We start from the raw sequence: 23,467 nt of genomic DNA, 5'->3' as shown, positions 1-23,467 counted from the left end.
AATGTCTACCACAATAAAATGTCTTAGTTTCAATATATGAACTCAAATAAAAATTCTTGGATGGTTATAGCTGGAATAACTTATAATTTTCTCAAGACCATCTTGGACTATCAACAAGAAGATAGTCTCAAAGAGATTGCTTAACCTGCTAGAAATAGCAGTCAAGTCTTCCTCAATTCACATCTACTAAAATCAGAACACATAGGAGAATATTGTCCTGGAAGGCTATTGATCATAGTTTTGATTGATCAAAATTGATCTGAGGTTTGGATATTTTACATCATGATGTCTTTGCTCTTTGAAAGAACATTCCTAAATAAATAGGAAATAAATAGGAATCAGATCTGTTATCTAACACAGGTGCGCAATGGGACTGAACCCGGAACCATGTGGTTGGGAAGCAAACTTCTTGCTACACAGCCACGCCTGCACTTATAAATGTAAATACAAAATATTTCGAGATGCAATTGCGGTGAGGTTAAAGTGTTGGATTACTGATCACACAGTCACAAGTTCAAAACTTACTGCTACAGCTATTCCAAGTAAAAATGCGATAGATGAATGGATAAAATACTGAGGCATCATATCATTGGCTGCTATTTCATTTTTACAACCAATATTTCTTTGAGTTTCTGAACGAATACATTTTCTACATATCATCTGTAATAGTCTGGTATCCTATCCAGAGGAATTATATCTCTTTTATGCACAATGTTGTGAAACTTGAGCTAAGCCCCAGTTTCCCTCTCATGGCTTAAACCTTTTGATACCAAACTGCCTGAGAGCACTCCTGGTTCTATAATATAAACTTCCTGCTTTATAGCTATCTAAACCCTTCCATTTCAAAACACCAGCCTAATAATCCTTTCTGTTATAGGAACAAGGCCTGAAATTTTGGAGGAAAGGGTTAGTTGATTACATTGCCCCAGTAGTCAACTGGTGTTTAATTTATAAACCCCCTCCCCCCAAAGGATGAGAGACAAAGTTCACCTTGGCAGAATTTGAATGTAAAGACAGACAAAATGCTGCTAAGAATTTTGTCCGATGTACTAACAATTTTGCCAGCTTGACAGTTATTTGAATAAATTCTTAAGTTTCAAAATTAATTGAAACAAAGACAATGTATTTTCAACAGAAATATGGTAGCGAAAGAGTTAAGAATCATACATATGATAGAAGTTGGCTTGATAAGAGTATGACCAATTCTTAATGACCTCTTATGACTTAAGAGAAATACACCTTAGGTTTATTTCTATAGCCATTAGGTAGAGCCTGGGCAAGAACATAACTCTGTTTGCTTCAGTCCTCTTGACCCTAAAACTGGGTTCACAGTAGAGTGCTCAACCCTTTTGCATTTAAACCGGCCAAAATATTCTATCTGTTTTATGTTCAAATTGGCCAGATCCAGGCTCTCTCACCTGCCCTAAAATGTTATTGTAAAAATAAATAATCACATCAACAATGTGAATAACTAAGCATTACATTTGGCAGAGTAATCTGAATACTGAAGGGTTAATATTAAAATGAGCAAATAACAGTGTAATAACTATTTGTAACACTGCTGCATATGTCTCTCTGTGAGATTTATAATTAGATCATTTCTAATTTTGTAACCAGTGAATGTGTTTTCACTGAAAATATATATATTTGTGAAGGCTAGACATGCTTTTTCAGCCAGCCAGCTGGTCGGCTACTTCAGGCTGATGACGAGCAATGACTCAGAAACATGTCCCTGAATGCAGACTAGGCTGGGTGGGGAGGCTTGTCTCCCCTTCACAAATATAAGGACACAGGAAATGTGTCAAGGCCAACAGGAATCGGTCGAGCTTCCTAGGGCTAAATAGCAGCAGTATGATTCCCTTAATGGGTCTGTCACATTAAGTTGACAGTAAACAACTGCTTAATCGTAACACTGCTGCTTATGTCTCTCTGTGAGATTTATAAAGAAATTTGTAGAAGATACAAGTGAGTGTAAATTAGTGTGGATTATGAGAGGTTCTGGACCATTAGTGTCTGGAAAGTCGATGTTGTATTTGTAATAGAAGGGAAAATAAATGGTAAACACTGAAGTGAAAGACCTAGTTTGATTCCATCAAGGTCTGGACAAAATTATCATATGGCAAATGTGTAAAAATGGTAGATACATGTAAAAAGGGATGTTTGTAAGAAAATGATTCAAAGAGCAATTAGAAATATGTTTATTGAAAATGTGGAGGATAAAATTAAAAGTTACCATTTTTTCAAGATCCTCTTTTTGTTTTTCTTCTACTGACGTCTCTTTGATACGACGCAGCAACAGTGAATATCGTGTCAGGCGTTGCATTGGTGTAATTATAATGTCAATCAATCGTAGCCGTTTGCACAAGTTGGTGTTGCTTTCAGCCCACTGCAATGGACAAATATATCTTTTAGAGAGAGAGAGAGAGAGAGAGAGACAGAGAGACAGAGAGAGAAAGAGAAAGTAACTCTATTGCCTTTTCAAAAGCATGGTCATCTATTGATTGGTCTATAACATTCCTCTCAAAAGTGTTTCTTTCATTTCTCTTGTTATATATTTCATTATCTATTCATCCTCTAATTATATTGAAGCTGTTTCAAATCCGATGACTTTGCTTTAATCCTTTATGGAGAAAATATCCTAAGATCTCACCTTACCAGTTCTTCCCAGGATTATGTATGCCACAACACTTTTTTCCCATACTACCTACCTACCTACCTGCCTGCCTACCTGCCTACCTGCCCACACACACACATGCATACATACATACTGTTAGGATAAGGCTAAAAATCAGTGAAAAAGAAAATACCTATGCTGAACTATTGAGGAATCTACAGTTATTCTATTCAGATTACAAGTTCAAGTTTATACCTGTAATTATTGGGACACTGGGATATGTAATATACTGCCTAAATACCAATCTTGAGAAATTAGGTTTCTCAAAACCAGAAACGAGAAAGTTGATTCAAAGACTACAGATCCAATCTATCACTGGAACTGTAAAAGTCTGTAAAGCTTTCCAGAAGTTTATCATTTAAGTATATATGAGCATGTCTAGACATGCATGAGAAGACATACACAATACATACAGATCTACTCATATACATACATACAAAAATACACTGTTGTTGATGTTGAAATTCCAATGAAGGAGCCTTGGATCAAGGTTAGAAACCAGTTCTTTCTCTCTTGGCAAGAAATCTTGAAATAAAACTGAATAATGACATACATACATACATACATTCACACAAACAATATACATGCATTTATATTTACATGTGTCTACACATACCTGCATTTATAGAACTATACATACATATTTATGTTCATATACACATTTATGTGTTTGTGTGTATGTCTGTATATGCATGAATACATGCACATATGCATTTATATATCTGCACACACACATACATATATAATTTTACTTTTTTTTTCTCTCCCTGTCAATTTCTGTTTGTCTGTCTGCCTCTCTTTCTCTCTCTTAGAGCTTTTGATGCATAACTAACCAACCTCTTAGTTTTCGGTTAATGGTAGAACACAAAGATAATCGTGGAATGTCTTGAAGCATTATTATGTAAGTTTTGGCTCCAGATAATAACTGAAACTCTGAATATTTAGCTTAGCATCGGTACCTATTACGGGAATTCTACAAACATATTTCTAGCTTCTGTAATTACACAGAGATTTCAATGTAAACAACAGTAAAAAACACTCAAAAATCAACCTCACCCTCTCCTTCAAAAACTATAAAGCAAAATCACTAAAATGGGAAAATATCCTAGTTAGAAAAAAGAAAAGAAGTGCAATTAGATGTCTATTAAATGATAAGATATTTTAGAACAGCCCAGCAATATCATAAGAAAAATCTTGTAATACCAGTCTATGTCTTTTTGACTCATGTTTAATTCTTGCAAAGTGCCAAAAGATTAACTCTTTAGCATTAAGACCGGCCATATCTGACTCAAATATTCTACCAGTTTTACGTTCAAACCAACCAGATCCAGCCTCTCACACCTACCCTACTATGTCATTCTAATAGTAAACAATCACAATGAAATCTTGAAGCTATGAGATAATGTGTTGTTGTTGTTGGCACTCCGTCACTTACGATGTTGAGGGTTCCAGTTGATCCGATCAACGAAACAGCCTGCTCGTGAAATAAACGTGCAAGTGGCTGAGCACTCCACAGACACGTGTACCCTTAACGTAGTTCTCAGGGATATTCAGCATGACACAGTGTGACAAGGCTGACCCTTTGAATTACAGGCACAATAGAAACAGGAAGTAAGAGTGAGAGAAAGTTGTGGTGGAAGAGTACAGCAGGGTTCACCACCATCCCCTGCCGGAGCCTCGTGGAGCTTTAGGTGTTTTCGCTCAATAAACACTTACAACGCCCAGTCTGGGAATCGAAACCGCGATCCTATGACCGCGAGTCCGCTGCCCTAACCACTGGGCCATTGCCCCTCCACATGAGATAATGTATCGTTGATTAAAAAAAATGTGAACAAGGGCACTCAGAGAGTTCAAACCTCCACCAAGGCAACACGATGATTAGTTGGAGATGATTTTTAAAATGAGAATATCTGAAATAAACTTGACTGCTCTCACAAATGAGAATAGTAAAAATGAAACAAACCTCTCTAAAAGATTAAGTAAAAAAAAAAAAAGGAAAAATAATCCAGAATCCTTGTCTGGTACTGGATCGATCTCAAAATCTAATGAGTTTGTGCCAGTTATGAGGCCAAACATCCCTGAAAGTTTCATCCAAATCCATCCAGTGGTTCTTGAGATATCTTGTCCATGGACAAACAAACGAACATGACTGAAAACAATACCCCTGCCTTTGTTAAGGTGGAGGTAATGAATAAGCATTATGTTTGACAGAGTAATTTGAATGCTAAAGGGTTAAAGCAAAGTACCTCCACCCATTTATACTGGGTGTGGCATTAAACTGCATCTGGTGGTGAGGCTCCAGTTTGGGAGTTCTAGAGAGTGTGGAGTCACCCTTTATTACCATTATTCCCATGTCAGCAGTACTTGTCAGGGTCCTATCTATCGGTTAAATAAACTTTTGTAAGGGTAGATTGAGGTCCTTAGCTATGGTAAAAGCGATCAATCTAGAAGGGAAACCCTAAAATAAATACCCTCTTTCAACATGCCCTAAGCCAGCATGGAAAAGTATGGCTGATAAAACTAACAAAGGATGTTATGTTAGAGCCCATTCTGCTGCAGACAGAGATGACATGAGGTGAATGACCTTCACTCATATATGTCCAATGCCACTGTCACTGCTGCCACCATCACACTATCTCAGTTCTTCTCCAAAGGTTTCAATGGTGACAGTCAGTGGCTGAAGCGAACAACATCAAACTCCCTCATTCAGCAAATGTCACATATCAGGAGGTTTCAAGTTGTGAATGTGTAGCAAGGCTAATGGCAGTGCCCCAGCATGGGCAAGCTCTCAGACTGAAACTAGTAGCAAAAAAACAAGCAAACAAAAAAAAAAAAACTCATGCTAAAAGATATAGAGGGGAAACTCATCATTGTTTCTGGGTTGAAATTAAAAATAGGAAAATAGAAAAACTTACCACTACAAAATTCTTGAAATATTCATTGCTATTACATTGGGCCTTAATATAGTTCTGGCAATGTATTTGATCAGCGCAGAACCTTTGGTAAGGTTTCATTAATTCTGGGAACTGAAGGAAAATGAAAGAACAAATAATAAAATACATTAGAAGTATGTATATGACTGAAAATTTTTTTTAACTCTTTTGAGGATCATGGACAAAAGCATGCAACTAATGAAAAGTGCTGCAACCAGCAAACACAAAAAGATCATTATTTCAACTATTTAAAAGAATGAAAGCAAAAGTACTTTGGTCATATATTAAGAGCACAAGGTACATACAAACTATTACAGCTACAACATTGATTTTTTGAGTTTTTGGAATCTTAGATCATAAAGTCTTTTTGGATTACTGATTTTTCTAAACTAAGGGTAAGCACCTTGATCAACACACTCTAAATAAAGCAAATATGAAACTTAAATAATTAATTGAAATAGAGGTATCTGAATATAAGTGTAAATTAGTGTGGATTATAAGTGTCTAGAAAGCTGGTGTTGTCCTTGTACTAGAAGGGAAGATAAATGGTTAATACTAGAGAGCAAGACCTAGTTTGATTACATCAAGAACTGGACTTAAACTATTGTATGATGAATGTGTTAAAAAGTGCAGAGGAAAAAACCCAAATGCAGATCCTTGATATTCAGCTTGCTCAGAGCAAATGATATCTAATGAATACAAACAAACAACCACATGCACCATCGTTCTTATGTTTGCTTTTCCATGCTGGCATGGGTTGAGTGAAACTTTTTGATGCAGTGTTTTATGATCGGACAAACTTCTTAATGGCAACCCTTTTTGTTACTTTCTCTGGCATAAAGGGACATGGTATACTTATTCTAAAAACCAAGACACACAGAGTATAAAACCCACAGTAAATATGTTAAAAAAAGGTGTGATGAGGTAACCAGTTATATATTATTTCAAAACAAGACTTCAATACTTTACTGAAGCGCAATAGAAATATTTGAAGAAAATGATAATGTGCAAAATAAAAATCTTAAACAAGATTTACTGGTTAGCTTAATTACTACTTGAAGGATGATGATGATGATAATTCATTTCTAACACATTTCGTGAGTGGGGAGAATATATAGCCAATTAGATTGCCTTCAGTACTTGACTGCTACTTATTTCATTGAGATCAAAAGAATGAAAAAGAAGTTAAACTTGATAAGATTTCAACCCAGAAATGTAAAAAGAATTAAACACAGCAAAGCAATTTTTCAGTTGCTCTAGCAATTTTATCACTCGAAATTGCCCCTAATATACATCAAAGTGAAGAATATGTAATGAACACAATTGAAGATATCATTCATGGTTAACCAGACCTTTCAAAGTCAGAATATATCTACAGCGATACTGATGTTGGCAAGTTGGTCCTTGAAATGGTAGCGACCTGCTTTAACATGGTACATGTAATGAATTGGTAACAATAATCTGGAACGTGCGCATCCAATGAGATCAAAGTGAATCATCCTGATAAATCATCAAAGACAGAATGAGAACCACTGAGATATCTGAATCCCTTCTGACAAAAATTTTGTCTGGAAGGAAATTAAGAAACTACCAAGGTATAAAGATCTTGAAATGGAAAGAAACAGGGTGTGGAAGATAACAGTAAAAACAGCACCAATAATAATTTGGTTGCGGTAGCCATGTGTCTCCGCTACAGCAAGATATTTGTTTCCATCTCTCTATCATAAATTTAACCTCTCATCATCTGGCACAAAACCATTTCTCTCAATACTATTTACTCCCCATCTCAGTTGAAGAGTCTTTATGTTGCAAGTTACTTGGTGACCTTGCTGGTGCTGGCGCCATGTAAAAAAATGCACCCAGTACATTCTGTGAAGTGATTGGTGTTAGGAAGGGCATCCAGCCATAGAAACCATGCCAAAGCAGACAGTAGAGCTTGACACAGTCCTCTGACTTGCCAGCGCCTGTAAAATCACCCGACCCATGCCAGCATGGAAAACGGATATTAAAAGATGATGATGATGATAACTATACTAAGGTCTACAGAAATGCACACAATAATAATAATAATAATAATCATAATAATAATAATAATGAAAAAAATATTTAGACAAATACATAACAAAAACACCAGGACTTACAAATATATATAACATGCAGAAAATTGCACTACTGGGCACTGCACACATCCTACGCAAAACACTTTCAATACAGTAACCATAAGAGCATCACAGCAAACCACAGCATATACCCAAGGCACACAGAGCTGCGCTTGGTAGTGAAGTGAAAGCCCGTTATAAAAATGAAACTACTGAATAATAATAATAATAATAATAAGTGCTTAATAATCGAAGTAGCAATGCCAGGAGATCAATATATCATGAAAGAAAGAGAAAAAGTTGATAAATATGGAGACCTGAGAACCGAGATTGCTAGGATGTGGCAGCTATAAGAGTCGAACATAAAGGTTATCTCTATTGTCATCAGAGCATTGGGTTCAATACCACCCAATCTGAAAAAACATCTTAAAACCTTAGAGATACCCTACAATCTAAGTGTATTGCAGAAGTTGGCATTACTTGGATCTGCACACATATTGTGTAAATTATTGTCTGTCTGAGGTCCTTGTTGTGACTTGACAAATAGTACAAACCTCCAGTAGACACAATATCTTCAATCAACAACCTCACGATATTGTATACTATGCAATGTCTATGATAATAAAAGCCCTGATAGATGTAGCCCACTTCCTGTGAAAGTTTCATTTCAATAACACAATTTATACAGTATACTTGTAGCACAACTCACATGCTGTACAAAATAATCACCCACATTTTACACATGGAAGTTGGATGTAAGAGATAATAATGATAATAGCTATACTCTTACATAATTGACACCCAACACTATAATACATCCCATGCATCACCGATAATTCACACAATTTGCATACCCACACAATAATTGCTACCACCCAAAATCATAAATAAATGCACGCAACACACATGAAAATACAATCACCAACCCATGCAGATAAACCTTTCACCTTTTAACACCTGACTTCCATATTACATTCAACACAAAAAACGAATAAAACACTAAAATAATGCCAGAAACAACAAAAGAATTCCCACAGCAATGCAAAATAAATGTAACATAGAAATATAATTCAACAGGCCACATGACAATGCTGTGTGTACTTCAGGAACACAGCGGTACACCTGCTTGTGGTACAGCAGACATTCACATAGAAGTGTTACAAACATGACAATGATGATGATGTTAAGGATGATTAATGATGGTGACCCATGCCAGCATGGAGGGTGGGCGTTAAACGATGATGATGATGGCATGATAACAACCCATACAATTAAACCTTGTATGTCAGAATATGCAGTGTAGTCCTCATTTAAGTGGCAGTATGGTGTATGTAGTACAACAGAGCTGAGGATAGTACCTAGTCATTCAACTAACAGCCTGCATGCCAGCGGTTTGTGTGTGGGTTAATAGATTTCTAGTAAAACTGCCTTCATGAGGGCTCTAAAAGACAGTGGTGCCAGAGAAAATAGATACACATTCCTAGGTAAAATATGATCAAGAAATAACAAGTAAAAATGCTTAAAACTAGAAAGCTACCATACTTAAAATAACAATACAGTTGAACATATGTACTGTGACAAAGAGAAAGAATATCCTAAACAAAGATCACATGACCACTATTTACTCTTTTACTCGTTTCAGTCATTTGACTGCGACCATGCTGGGGCACCGCCTTTAGTCGAGCAAATTGACCCCAGGACTTATTCTTTGTAAGCCTAGTACTTGATGAAACAGTCTATATTTACTTGTTGTATCCATGACAAATGATTAGAAATGCTGGTCATGTGACAAATTTAATTGAAGAAAAACCAATAAAAGTAACAAAAAAAAAAATGAAAATGATTTGTTTATTAAAATGGATCCTCACTTCTCCCAAAACAAATCAACCCCTAAACCAGTAATTACCTTTGTAAAGCCATCCTTTAGTAAACTGGGATTAATTGGTTCATGTGTTTGTCGAGAGACTTTCAAAGATTCACAGAGGTACTCCTTCCAAAATTTACTGTTGGCTGCAAACACTTCAACAATATTACTAAACAACTTTTCTATTTCAATCTGAAAAGGAAGAAATATGAAATTTGGTCAGAATATAAAATACAATGACAGAGATGGGAATGCACAGAGTTTGGTGAAGAAGAAAGAATATACATAGTTTGTGTTGAAAAAAAAGAACAACAAGAATTCAGTTTGCTTTGGTTCATGTAATGTAAAAACACTGTATTTACTCTATAATTGCCCATGGGCATAGAGCGTAATGGTTAAGAGCGCAGGCTAGTAACCCCAAGATTGCGAGTTCAATTCCAGGCAGTGCCTTGAATAAATAATAATAATAACAACATCAGCAAAAAAAATACCTTAGGAATAAGAACCCAGAGTTGGGTTCAAAATTCTACCAGGACACCTGATGAAGGCTGGAGAGTAAATCAGCTGAAACATTGTGGTAACAACAAACAAGATAAGGACGGATATGTGTAAAAATCATGCCAAAACAGACAGTGGAACTTGGCAAAGTCCTCTGGCTCTACCAGCTCCTGTCAAATCATCTGACCCATGCTAGCATGGAAGACTGATGTTAGATAATGATGAGAGGCACAAGACCTGAAATTTTGGAGAAGGGGGTAAATTAATATCATTGACCCCAGTACTTGATTAGTACTTTATTTTACAGACCCCTGGAATGGTGAAAGGCAAATACTGCAAGACATTTTTTCTTGATGTTCTTACGATTCTGCCAGTCCTTCACCTTTAATCAACTTATCTTAAATTCTTTTATTTGTTTCAGTCCTTTGATTGTGGCCATGCTGGAGCACTGCCTTTAGTCGAACGAATCAACCCCAGGACTTATTCTTTGTAAGCCTAGTAATTATTCTATTGATGTCTTTTGCAGAACCGCTAAGTTACAGGGATGTAAACACACCAACATCAGTTGTCAAGCGATGGTAGGGGGACAAATACAAACACACAAACATATACATACACACATATACATATATGTGTATATGAACAGCAGTGACATTTAACTTCAAATCTCAGTGTTTGAATGTTTCATTTATATATATATATATATATATATATATATATATATATATAAATATATATATATGACGGGATTCTTTCAGTTTCCATGTACCAAATCCACTCACAAGGCTATGGTCAGCCCGAGGCTATAGTAGAAGACACTTGCCCAAGGTGCCATGCAGTGGGTCTGAACCCAGGACCATGTAATTGGTAAGCAGGCTGCTTACCACACAGCTACTCCTGCGCCTGTTTCTAATTTAGATATAAGGCCAATAGCTTTGAGGTGAGGGATTAGATGATACCTAATATTTAGCTGATACTATTTTACTAGTCCCAAAAAAGATGAACTGCAAAGATGACATCAGCAGGATTTGAACTTGGCATGTAGAGAGCCAGAAGAAATACCACAAGGCTGAAACAGGACTAATGTCATCACTGTACAACCAAAAATCAGACTAGTCACCCACGCATGCTATTTTTGATTAATTTAAATTCCATGGTTGTCTCCACTAGTTTCTCTTGACCAGAATCAAACATTAAAATGACTGATTTCTCTCGTTTCAATGGGTGTGATTTTAATTAATTAAAATATTTTGCCTTACTACATTAATTATGTTAACAAATACTTCAGAAAGTAATAAGCAAACAATTTAGTGTTGACTATAATTTTTTCCATATTATATTTAAGAAGAAAATAATTGCCAAACAAAAAGATAAACAAATAAACATACACACACATACATGTAGAGAGAGAGAGTGATGAAACTTATTTACCTCTTTCATGACACCAGGCAGTTCCTTTTGTACAGCTTGAAGGCAACTTCTAAATCGCTGAAATTTGAAAACAGAAAATGGATAACCAAATAGACAAAAGAGAATAGGGCTCTCATGCAGTGGTGGACTGGGTCTAAAAATATGGCTGCCTGGAGACTAAGGGGACCCACCTGCAACTACAATGCTATCATTTAATTTTTTTTTTTTGTTAAAAGTATTCTTTTCAACCGTCTACAAACACAGCCAGGCATTCTTCCAGGAGTGAGTAAACAATTCTCAAACTTGAGGGATGGGCCCCTTAGATACTAACATGGGCCCCATATATGGATTCTAATGGTGCAGAGGCCCACTTGCCATTGGGTAAGCTGGTAACCTAGCCAGTCCGCCACAGCTCACATGTTTGGAGCAAGGGTGTAGTTTGTTATATCAACCTCAATAGTTAACTGGTATTTATTTACAGGAGAGCAGTATCTACTCTCATCTTCCTCTCAATGAGGAGCATGAAGAAGATGATAAGGACTCGGTTGAAGAAGAGAGTTTCTACTCTCAGTCTTTCAATCTTATCCACTGTATAATTTCTTTTGCTATTGCCACCAGATCTGTGTTTCTCATGGCCAGTATGTGTGTTCCACAAAGATTGAAAAGGAGGGAGACAAGCTAATTCCTATGTTTAATTAATAATATCAAGAGTGTTTCAAATTTTGTAAACTTGTCCTACATATGGCTGTAGTATGGGCCATGGCTACATTTGAGGAAAAAAGAAATGAACCAAAGGTTGGCCATTATAAAAAGAAGTTCTTGATCCCAGTCCTAATAAAAAAATTTAAAAAAAATTACAATAGCTTATGGAGGAGATGACAAAGGTGTGAGATATATGGAGCATCACTGTACTCACGAAGACCTGTCTGTCACAACAGAATTCATCATCATTTAATGTCCATTGTCCATGCTGTCTTGGGTTGGACAGTTTGACTGGGCTGGCACGCTAGAAAGCTGTGCCAGGCTCCAGTCTGATTTGGCATGGTTTTCTACTGCTGGATGCCCTTCCTATGCCAGCCACTCTGAGAATGTAATGGGTGCATTTATGCGTCACTGGCATGGGTGCCATTTGTGTGACACCGGTATCTGCCACGACTGCAATTTTGCTCGGCTTGATGGGTCTTCTTCTCAAGCACGACATAATGCCAGAAGTCTTGGTCATTGCCTCCATGAGGCCCAGCACTCGGAAAGAGCTTGGCCATTTTGCCTCCATGAGGCCCAATGCTTGAAAAACTATGGTTCCTCTTAAAAAGTGCTGATGCAACATAAAGAAAGAACACCCAGTACACTCTGTAAAGTGGTTGGTATCAAGAAGGGTATCCAGTTGTAGAAACCATGTCAAAACAGACAATGGAACCTGGTGCAGCCTTGCCAAAGTTGGTCAAACAGTGCAACCCATGCCAGCATGGAAAATGGATGTTAAATAATGATGACAGGTATTGCTTGCCTTTCTCTGACTAAATCAAGAGTTGTAACAAGTAACAAGAAAAAAAGGAAAGAAAGCTCAAAGTTAAAACACAGTTATAATTTATCTGAATATTATTTGAGTATTCATGTATTGTTTATTGAGTAGAATAATCACTGAACTTCTAAATTTTTTCCAATAACCTGACCAATTTGAGAGATGTTTTTTCTTTTTTCTTTTACACAGAAAAAAAAAAAAGAAAAATCAATACAATTTCTGCTGTTAGAGTAAGCTAATATTTCAGTCACAGCTGTAGAAATTTAAGCAAAAATGGTGATAATTTAGAATGTGAAAAATTAATGTTTCTTATTGCATACACGTGTGTATGTATGTGTGTGTGCATGCTCGTGGAATAAAAAGAACACTAATTTTCCACATTTTATATTTCATCTTTTTTTCTTAAATATGTTTTTTTTTGTGTAATGCCAAGAGGTGATGAACAATACCAGAATTTTTGACTCGAATTAAATATAACAAACTACTGCAAATTGTTAGAGTATCCACATAAGTAAAGTTAAGACCAACTAGAGGAAGGGTTATGTAACGGATGCATTTCCAATTATATCTTATGCAAACCTGAAAGTGTACATATTAAATGATTTGAAAATATCATTAATTGGTTTGACTTCATTATTACAACAGTATATATAATGAATAAATAGGGATAAAGTGTCTAGGCAGGTACTGTAGAATTCAAAAATATGCAGCTGTACAAATCTCCACATTCATTCTAATTATATATATATCTTAAGACGGCGAGCTGGCAGAACTGTTAGCATGTCTGGCGAAATGTTTAGTGGTATTTTGTCTATCTTTACATTCTGAGTTCAAATTCCACCGAGGTCGACTTTGCCTTTCATCTTTTTGGGGTCAATAAATTCAGTACCAGTTGTGTACTGGGGTTGATCTAATTGACTGGCCCCCTTCCCAAAAATTTCGGGCTTTGTGCCTAGAGTAGAAAAGAATTATATATCTATCTAAAAAAGCACCTATACTGGTACCATGTAGAAAGTACCCCTTGCATCGCACCATTTCCAAAACCCTGTTTTACACAGTGAAATTAATAATTCCTGGAAGGAATTAGATGTAAATGAAGCTTAAAGCATTTGAGGAAGACTAACTTAATGACCCATATTCAAACTTTATTTTGTGTTTTAAAAAAATGACTATTTTAACATGGTAACAAAGCAACTATGCTCCACAATAAAGATGTAGCTCAGACCAGAAAGTTATCTTATATGTGTATATCTAAAGCACAATATTGCTCTGTTTGCACCTTGATCAGCCCTTAATGGTTAAAGAACAATTTTTCTGTTACAGCTTTACTTCTTATGGGAAACAATACAAGAAAATGTAACATACGGATAAACCATAAGATAGAGAAATAATAAAAAAAAGCTTATCATCATCAGATGAAAATAATTTTAACTTTGGCATAAGGTCACAAATTTGGAGGTAGGGTATAGTCAAGTGAATTGACCCTGATACTTGACTGATGCTTTTACTGATCCAGAAAAGATCAAGGGCAAAATTGACCCTAAAAGGATGAAAGGCAAATGAATCCCAGGATGGATGAAAAGCAAATGTGACTGTGGAAGAATCCTTTCTGCTGAAGGCACAAGGCCTGAAATTTGGGGGAAGGGGGCTAGTCGATTACATCAACCCCAGTGTGTAACTGGTGCTTATTTCATAGACCCTGAAAGAATGAAAGGTAAAGTCGACTCTGGCGGAATTTGAACTCAGTACATAGTGACAGGCGAAATGTCACTAAGCCTTTTTCCTAACGTTTCTTATTTCTTTATTGCCCACAAGGGGCTAAACATAGAGGGGACAAACAAGGACAGACAAACGGATTAAGTTGATTACATCGACCCCCAGTGCATAACTGGTACTTATTTAATCAACCCCGAAAGGATGAAAGCTAAGTCGCCCTCAGCGGAATTTGAACTCAGAACGTAGCGGCAGACGAAATACTGCTAAGCATTTCGCCCGGTGTGCTAACGATTCTGCCAGCTTGCTGCCTTCCTGAGTGCTAACAACTTTGCCAGCTCGCCACCCTTGACTGTGGAAGAAAAGTACAGTTGGCCCCACAAGAATGAAAGGCAAAGCTGAGACTAAAAGCTGGAAAACAAAGATCATTCTGGAAAGTTAAAAGGTAAAGTTGACTCCAAAGGATAAAAAACAAAGTTGACCTCAACAACATTTGAATTCAGAATATAAAAATGCTTTAACTAAGTCTTGCAAGACATTTTGTTTATAATGATTCTGTGAATCCATGATATTCATTATTTTCATTCAGCAATTATCTGGAGAAATAATTCTGATGATAGTTACTTACAGTTGTTATCACTTGAAGAGATTCTATGTATGTAATTTCTGTGCTAAGTAACTCCCATATTACTTCCTGTTGACTCCGGATTTCTTTTGGAAGCTCCTAAAAAGAAAAAGCAAAAAGCATAAGTTAACCCTTTTGGCCCAGCTGGTACATATTTGTATCAGTCAAAAATTTTACAACTCAAATCTTAAAAATTTCCATTCTATGTGATGCAGTATAGAACCACTCCAGTTTTTCTGATAAGTATGTAGCACCAGACGTATGATCGGAATGTATGACACTATAATGACAGCTCAAAAAGGCTCACATGCATACACCCTGCCCCTGCTATTACCAATTTCAGAAAAAATTCTTGAGGAAAGAATTCTGGGTTGAAAGGGTCAATAATGGTTTCAAATTTTGGCACAATGCCAGCAAGTTCAGGAGAAGGGATAAGTTGATTATATCGATCCTGGTGTTCAGCTGGTACTTATTTTATTGACCCTGAAAAGATGAAAGGCAGAGTTGACCTCGGCAGAATTTGAACTCAGAACATAAAGATAGACAAAATACTACTAAGTATTTCATCTGGCATGCTAACGATTCTGCCAGCTCATTGCCTGAAGCTTAAGTTAATAATGACAATAATTGTTTAAATTTTGGTATAAGGTCAGCTGTTTGGATGTTGAGCTCCGTTGATTACATTGACCCCAGTACTTGACTAGTACTTGATTTTATCAACCCCCAAAGGAATGAAAGACAAAGTTGTCCTTGGTGGGGTTTGAGTTTAGCATGTAAAGAGCTAGAAGAAATATGCTAAGCATTTTGAAGTACTCTGGCATCATAATTTTAATGCTTACTTTTTCATGCTCGCATGGGTCAGGTGAAGATAAATACAAACTCACTTACACACAAACACACATACGACAGGCTTCTTCCAGTTTCTGTCAACTAATTTCACTCACAAGGTATTGGTAGACCCTCAGAAATAGTACAGGACACAGTGCAGTGGGGCTGAACCCCTAACTCTATGGTTTGAAGGTGAATATCTTATCCACACCATCATGCCTGCACCTTTAGTTATTTGTATGTAGAATATATTTACAAGAATTTAAGGAGACTATTGACAGCCTGTGTCTATCAGTGCAAGTCAATACAAAGAATAGAAAAAACAAATTAAAAAGATAAATGATGCATCAGTTAGTTTGCCTTGATATGATATCTGCTGTTTCAAAGGAAAAAATGTCCTTCATTGGTGGAGTATACACTATCTCTTGCTGATAAAGATATTGTCTCAGCTGCTGATAAACTAGTAAAACCACATAATTTACTTGAACTGTATTAAAAAGCAGAGCTGTGTTTTGTCCTCCATATAACTGAAACATTTTTGTGAGGCTACACAACCTTATTGTTGTTTAGCTCCAGGCCAGTACTGGCTAAGCAAACCTATGATCAAAGCATTCCAACCATGACTGTCTTGTCATTTGCCTAAGCAATGCTGCCCCTTAAGACTATATTATCCAATAAATTCCCTTTTCTAAGATGGTAATGTGTGATTGCAAGGAGATTTGGTTGTTATTTCTAGTAGGTCAAACTATCACAGAGAGACTCCTGCATAGTTGTACTATAGTTTAACATTATATGAAGCTTTGAAATATATTTCTGGTATTTTAATATGTTGGCTGCCATATAGCTCACCAAAGGGTTGTAGTGATAAGTTTCCAAAATTCACACAATCCTTCAGTGGATCATCTCATTATTTGTCTAAGGGCCCTTTGGGAGCTGATTGATTAAATATGTGATCATGGTACACTAGAACAAAATTCGTTTTTTCAGGTTTAAAAAATATTTTTCCTTTTTCTTTTGATCTTCACATTTAAATCATACTGAACTTCACCATATAAAAGGGTTAAGCTAAAAGAGTAGATAAACAGAAAATAACTATCAGAGTTATATGGAATACAGAGAATTTCAGGATTTGACACTGTTGGAGTTACTGACACTATGAGAATAGGGAGAAACAGGTAAAAAACCAGCTTAAACAGGAAATAAATCAGCCAATCAGAATAGAGATTTCTCATCATTGCAGTATTGGTTTGTTTACAAACGTCTGCTCAGAGATAAGGTGTTCTTTAGAATAATTTTAAGCAAAGCTCACTACAACCAGGTGCATCTTGAGAGGAAAAGCAAAAGTGTAGGATGTTCACATCTGCAGAAATACTGCAGGAATTAGATAGACAGTTCTGATGAGGATGAATGGGAATTCAACAAATTTATCCCAAAGATGATTTAGAATCAGTTGATAAGTACGGAAGTTTTGAAGTTGAAGACAAAACAAGAGGTGCTATTCATATTTCACAAACTGAAAGCAATGTTACTGCAATAAAAGAAAGACTGGCAACACGTCAAAACGTAATGCTGGAATTAGACAGAAGACTTGTCAAGTTTAAATAAGAACCTAAGTTTTTATGTTTCTGTTATGTTATTTTCAATAAATCCTTTTCTATTTGCAGAATGTGCGTTTTAAATAGTATTGGCTGTGATGCTCAAGTCCAAACGTAGGTTAAATTCCCAGGTAATCACAATAGGCTTTAATGTAGCTTGTAGTGTTTCTCCTGGCTTTATTGCAGGAAATATTACCCTAAGATTTAGTGCTCAAAACCTTTGGTCCTCATTAAAAAAAAAAAAATAAATAAATAAATAAACTAGCTACTTTTCAAGGAATATTTGGTTGTTACATAATGTGGGTAAAATGACTATAAAACTACTACTTTGGTTTGTTAGTTTATTGTTAAGCAATGGGAGCAATAATCACTTTAGACCTTTCAGCAAGATATAATTTGATCCCTCTGCTGTATATGAAATTAGTAAAGCATTGCCTTTGAGCTGTCAACTCAATATGAGATTATGATTTCAGTTAATTATTACATACGGTGAAATTTTAGCTACTAGTTGCAAGCGAACACAAATCTTCTCTTTCTGCTGTCTAATGTTGTCTTATAATTCAAGTGACTTTTACATCACAGCTACATATAATTAGTATTTTAATCATGACAATGCCAGTTTTATGAGAAAATACTTGTTTGTGACTTTCTCCTTATTAAAATATTCTGTCATCATTCATATTGCAAAATGAAGATGTAAAGGAGAAAGAAGAGAAAAGAAAACAGAAGACAAGGTCAGTAAATAATTATGTAGTGAGAAATGGTGATGGTTGTTAGGTGAAATATTTCTATGGAAATTATGCGGTACATGTTGTTGTTGTTTGGTTTAGTCTGATAACAATAGGATGCTGTCACAATACTAAGGAAGTCAAAAGATACGACTCTTTGTTAATTTGTCATATCTCTCAGCCAGCATACACCTGGTATTACAGGGCACAGAAACACCACTTTCCATATTAAACAACACATTATTATTATTATTATTGAAATATGTAATCTTCAAATGGAGATAACACCTGCTTGACAAAGCCAACACACACAAACAGATTAATCATTCCATAACTGTTGATTTATGTTAAATAACAGCATAATTTGCATTCCAGCAGGTGAGCTACAGAAATAAAGATAACCACAAAAAAAAAAAGATGCAAATTCAAGGAGAAGATCTGATGATCACATTCTTTCCATGAGACTGAAGTGCGGGGGGAGGGGGGAGACAGATTGTTTACATTTTTAGTTTACTCACAGTGAGGCTTAAACGGTGCTGTGCATAAAATGCACATTGTTTAATCAATGTGTAATCAAAAGTACAAATATGCAAATTAGGCTATTCAATAATGTGTTAGCCTCATTCATGACTATTTTTTTACAGCAGCCGTCTGTGTTATGGATTAGGGAAGGAAGCTGGCTATGTATTCTGAGGAGTAGGTAACAAATAGTGAAACAGTCCATTAGGAGACTCCCTCCCTGTTTTTTTTTGTGCATCAATAATACAGAAAGAATGTATTTACATTTTTAGTTTATCCACAGTGAGGTTGTGTAATATTTAAATTTATTCCAGTTCTTTTGATTCACACTGTTTGCATTATATATACACACACACACACACACATATATATATATATATATATATATATATATATATATAATCAATATATCATGTGACTGTGATTACATGACTGACCAGGCTATCCGATGTTGTGCATTTGCCTTGTTTTAGACTTCAAATGATGCCACCCTGCTGACTAGGTGAGCAGGCCAACATGCCACCCCCTTGATCAAAAGGGAGTATTGGAACAACATGAAATGAAGTGCTTTACTCAAGAACACAACGGAATCGAACCTATGATCTAGCTATCGTGAGTGCAACAGCTTAACCACTAGGCCATGCTCCTTCATATACATGCACACACACACACACACACACACACACACACACACATATATATATATATATATATATGTATATAAATGTGTGTGTGTGCATGTAAGAGAAGAAACCTGTTGCATATATATGTATATACACGCATACATACACATGTATGTGCATGTGTAAGAGAAGAAACCTGTTGCATATGTATGTATATATATATATATATATACACACACACATACACATGTCTGTGTGTGTGCATGAATGCATGTAGGTCTGTATATAGGATGAGTTTTGGTACAGTTTCTGTTTGCCAAATTCTATTTATAAGGAATTTGTCAATATCCAAAATTACAGTATAAGCCACTTGCCCAAGGTGAGACGCTATGGGATTGAACATGAAACCATGCAGTTTCAAAGCAAATTGTTTATCGTCACAGCCATGTCCACTCTAGTACAGCTAGAGTGTGTGCTGCCCAGGGCAGCCCTTCTGTTTGCTGCCCCCCTGGACCCTGCAAAAAACATATTGCCTATAACAGACTCAAAAGTGCTGCCCCTTTAAAAGTGCCACCCAGGGGTGGACTGCCCCCACCCTACCTAACTAGTGCATGTCCACATTTATTTTTTGACTAGACGAGTCAAATAAACATTTCTCTGTCATGACTTGAATCTAACATCTTTTACCTGTCAGTTGTAACACTTTATTTTATCCAAACACCTCAGAACATTTTGGTTTACTTTGTCTCAAACAGAAACCAGTTGTTAGCATTTAGTATAAGAAAATTAAACCCAGTACAGTTCAGTTCATCTATTTGTGGATGTTTGGCTGTAACAAAATAGCACCATGATCGTATTAACCTATTTGTTACTATATTTCTGTTGGAATACACAACCTTTGTTACAATTCATTTTGAAAATAATGAAGAATCTAGTAAAATAATTTTGTCATTATTAAGCTGGTGTTTAGAATATAATTTAACATGAAATTTTTATAGGAGGTTTTAATTTAGATCAATTTAAAACAAACACATTACATCATAGAACCATAGAGAGTCTTGGGAAGGTTGTAAAAATTTCTAAGTGAAACAAGAATCCATGGCAACTGTACCACACAAAATATGAAGTACTAAAACTTCAAAAAATGAAATAAATTATAATTGCTATGAAGAAGAGGAGAAATCCTACCAGAAATATTAGGCTTTTCTCCTAATTCTCCCACTCTTTCTCTACCACCCCATCTATTTTTTCTTTCACAGTAAAATGATTTATTCCATTTTGCTGAGAAAGTTTTTTTCTCTAAAAGTTTCTGAATTAATAAAAAAAATAGGTAATTAAGTGAAACTGGAAGACATGGTGGATCAAAATTATATAAAAACTGAACCAGACTCACTCACTTCAGAGTCAATAAATCATTAGCTTGTTCCAATTAATGATTTAATTATCAATTAAATCGTTAACTGGCAAGAATTTAGAAAAAAGAAGGGAAAAAGGAAAATAACGTCATGAACTAGTACAGTATTTAAGGAATTAAATTCCTTCTTATTTAGAATGGAAACAAAAAAGGTAGAATATGTATTGATTGCTTGATTCTATAACAGCCAATCAAGGATTAGTGTCAAAATTTATTCTTAGCAGCAGAAAATACCAAAAACTGTTGCAGTCCTGTACAAACAAGGTAAATTTGAGTTATGTTAATCAGTCATTGTAAAGTGCTGGTGTTTCAGACAGCCAAAGATAGCTAGAAGTGTGTGAAGACTGAATAATTTTATTTTTAGTATCAGGAGCTAACCGAAACAAGTAGAGATCAACAAAAAACAGTGGTTAAGTGTCATATTAACGAGACATATGAAATCTTGGTATTTCAGGCTGCTAACATTGGCATAAAACAAAAATAAAAAGTTTAATGTACCGTAGCTGCCAGTAGGTATATGTATGTTGACATAGGCAGGATTCATAGGCTACGAATAGGCATGCAGAATAATTTATAGGCTAATAATAGGCACATATTCATTTGAATAGGAAAATAAGTGACAGGCAAATGGATGGAAATGAATGATGCTACATGTATGAGGAGTTACACCCTTTTACAACTACAGCACAAAGTCAAGACAAGGAAACACAGACACACATGCATGCATACACACACACACAATGAACTTCTTTCAGTTTCCATCTATTGTACCCACAAAGCATTGGTTACCCAGGGATTATAACAGAAGATACTTGCCCAAGGTGCCACATAGTGGGACAGAACCTGGAATCACATAGTTGGGAAGTGAACTTAACTGCATAGTCATGCCTGTACCAGGTTTAACAATATGAAATTATCTTTTGAAATGCAACCATATGAGATGGCAGTTAATTTCAACAAAGCCTTCCAACATAAAAAATTTCTTCACCACTGTCATGGGGACTCCCTCATTGACATGTCTCTCTGAAGGGGATAAACTATGTACCAGCTATACGCTGAGGTTGAGTCAATAGACTCAATTCTTCCCCCCAAAATGTGATCTAGTAACATCAGTATGGTGGAATAGTAGATGATGATGATGGTGGTGCCATTTAATCCATTACCTGCCAGTGATCTCATATGAGATCACTTAAAAATTACAAATTTCGTAATTATCTGTCAATATTTACACATATCTAACCTTTTTGCTATATCTACTAGGTATATTTCTCTGATATTCAAATGAGGTTTGCTAATTTTTCACCCAATATCTCGCTTATTTCTATTTAAAATGTTATTTTGATCATTCCAGCGTGTTTCTAAGGCTGTTTTATGCTAGAAATCAAAGTTTCATAAAAAAATTCCAGTTAATAGAATTATGGGAGGTAATGGGTTAAAAAGCTGCTGTTCTGGCGCAATGTAAAAAAAAAAAAAACACCTGTGTTTTTTTACATAATAAAAATGAATGTCTTCAGTGAAGAAGTATTGTGAGTTGACAGCAAAAAGTAGTTGTGGTAGAATCAAATGTGTTGGAAAAGTTGGAAATTCAGAACCAGAAATGTTGAATCCCCACACATGATATGGTGCCAGATGAAACCCACAATAAATATTCTTGCATTACAGACTCATTCAGTCTGTGCGAACAAGGGAGAAATATGGAGGTAATGAAGAATAAAACTGAAGAAAAGAAATACTGACAACTTGTCAAGGACATGTTTTAATCCTTTAACATTTAAACTTGCTATATCTGGCCCAAAATATTCTACTTGTTTTATATTCAAGCTGGCCAGATCTGGCTCTTCATGCTTACCCTACAATGCCATTATAGAAATAAACAGTTATATCATCAAAATATCTTAGCTATGAGATAATGCAAGATTAATTCAAAACAATATGAAGAAATAAATACATTTGGCTAAAAGACTAATCTGAATGCTAAACGATTAATGATAGTCTCTTCACTCACCAATATCCCTAAGTGACATACACTATTTTCCCATCTCTAAAACCCAACCTTTACTCTGCCATCACAAGATTTTTTTTCCACAAGATTATCTGAATACTAATTAATCTACTCTATAGCATCATGCAGCATAACAATCTCTTTTCTTTGCATTCTCTGGCACTTCATCAACTGGTCAGAGCTCTGCCAAGTCTATAATGACTGACCTTATTAGTAAATGTGCTTCTAATTTGATTTTATCTGACACAGCTAATCGATGAGCAGCCACCATGAGGTTGCTGAAACAGCTAAAAATAATAGCTGATTCTCTCTGTTATCTTAAAAAAGAAGGACACAGTGAGTAATGCAGTCCTAGAAATTTTAATTTAATCAATTTAAATTGATCTAGATCACTTTAAAGCATGAAGACTATATCAGAAT

At 35.7% G+C, this 23,467-nt stretch overlaps 1 protein-coding gene across 4 annotated transcripts in view; it reads right to left on the bottom strand.

Moving 5' to 3' along the window:
* Positions 1-23,467, bottom strand: part of LOC106873908 (uncharacterized) — a 344,369-nt gene that overhangs the window by 21,674 nt on the left and 299,228 nt on the right. For all 4 annotated transcript variants that reach the window (XM_089349658.1, XM_089349655.1, XM_089349657.1 and 1 more), the window contains 5 exons: positions 15,342-15,437; positions 11,500-11,556; positions 9,613-9,762; positions 5,590-5,700; positions 2,234-2,386 (listed from right to left, as the gene is read on the bottom strand). In XM_089349658.1, the coding sequence (XP_089205784.1) occupies positions 2,234-2,386; positions 5,590-5,700; positions 9,613-9,762; positions 11,500-11,556; positions 15,342-15,437 (567 nt within the window). The remainder of the gene's footprint in view (positions 1-2,233; positions 2,387-5,589; positions 5,701-9,612; positions 9,763-11,499; positions 11,557-15,341; positions 15,438-23,467) is intronic.

The sequence above is a fragment of the Octopus bimaculoides genome, chromosome 3 (genome assembly GCF_046866305.1).
Source record: "Octopus bimaculoides isolate indiv1 chromosome 3, ASM4686630v1, whole genome shotgun sequence".
In the NCBI taxonomy this organism is placed as follows: Eukaryota; Metazoa; Mollusca; class Cephalopoda; order Octopoda; family Octopodidae; genus Octopus; species Octopus bimaculoides.
The sequence above is the reverse complement of the archived record's forward strand: the minus strand, read 5'-3'. Positions and strand labels throughout refer to the sequence as shown.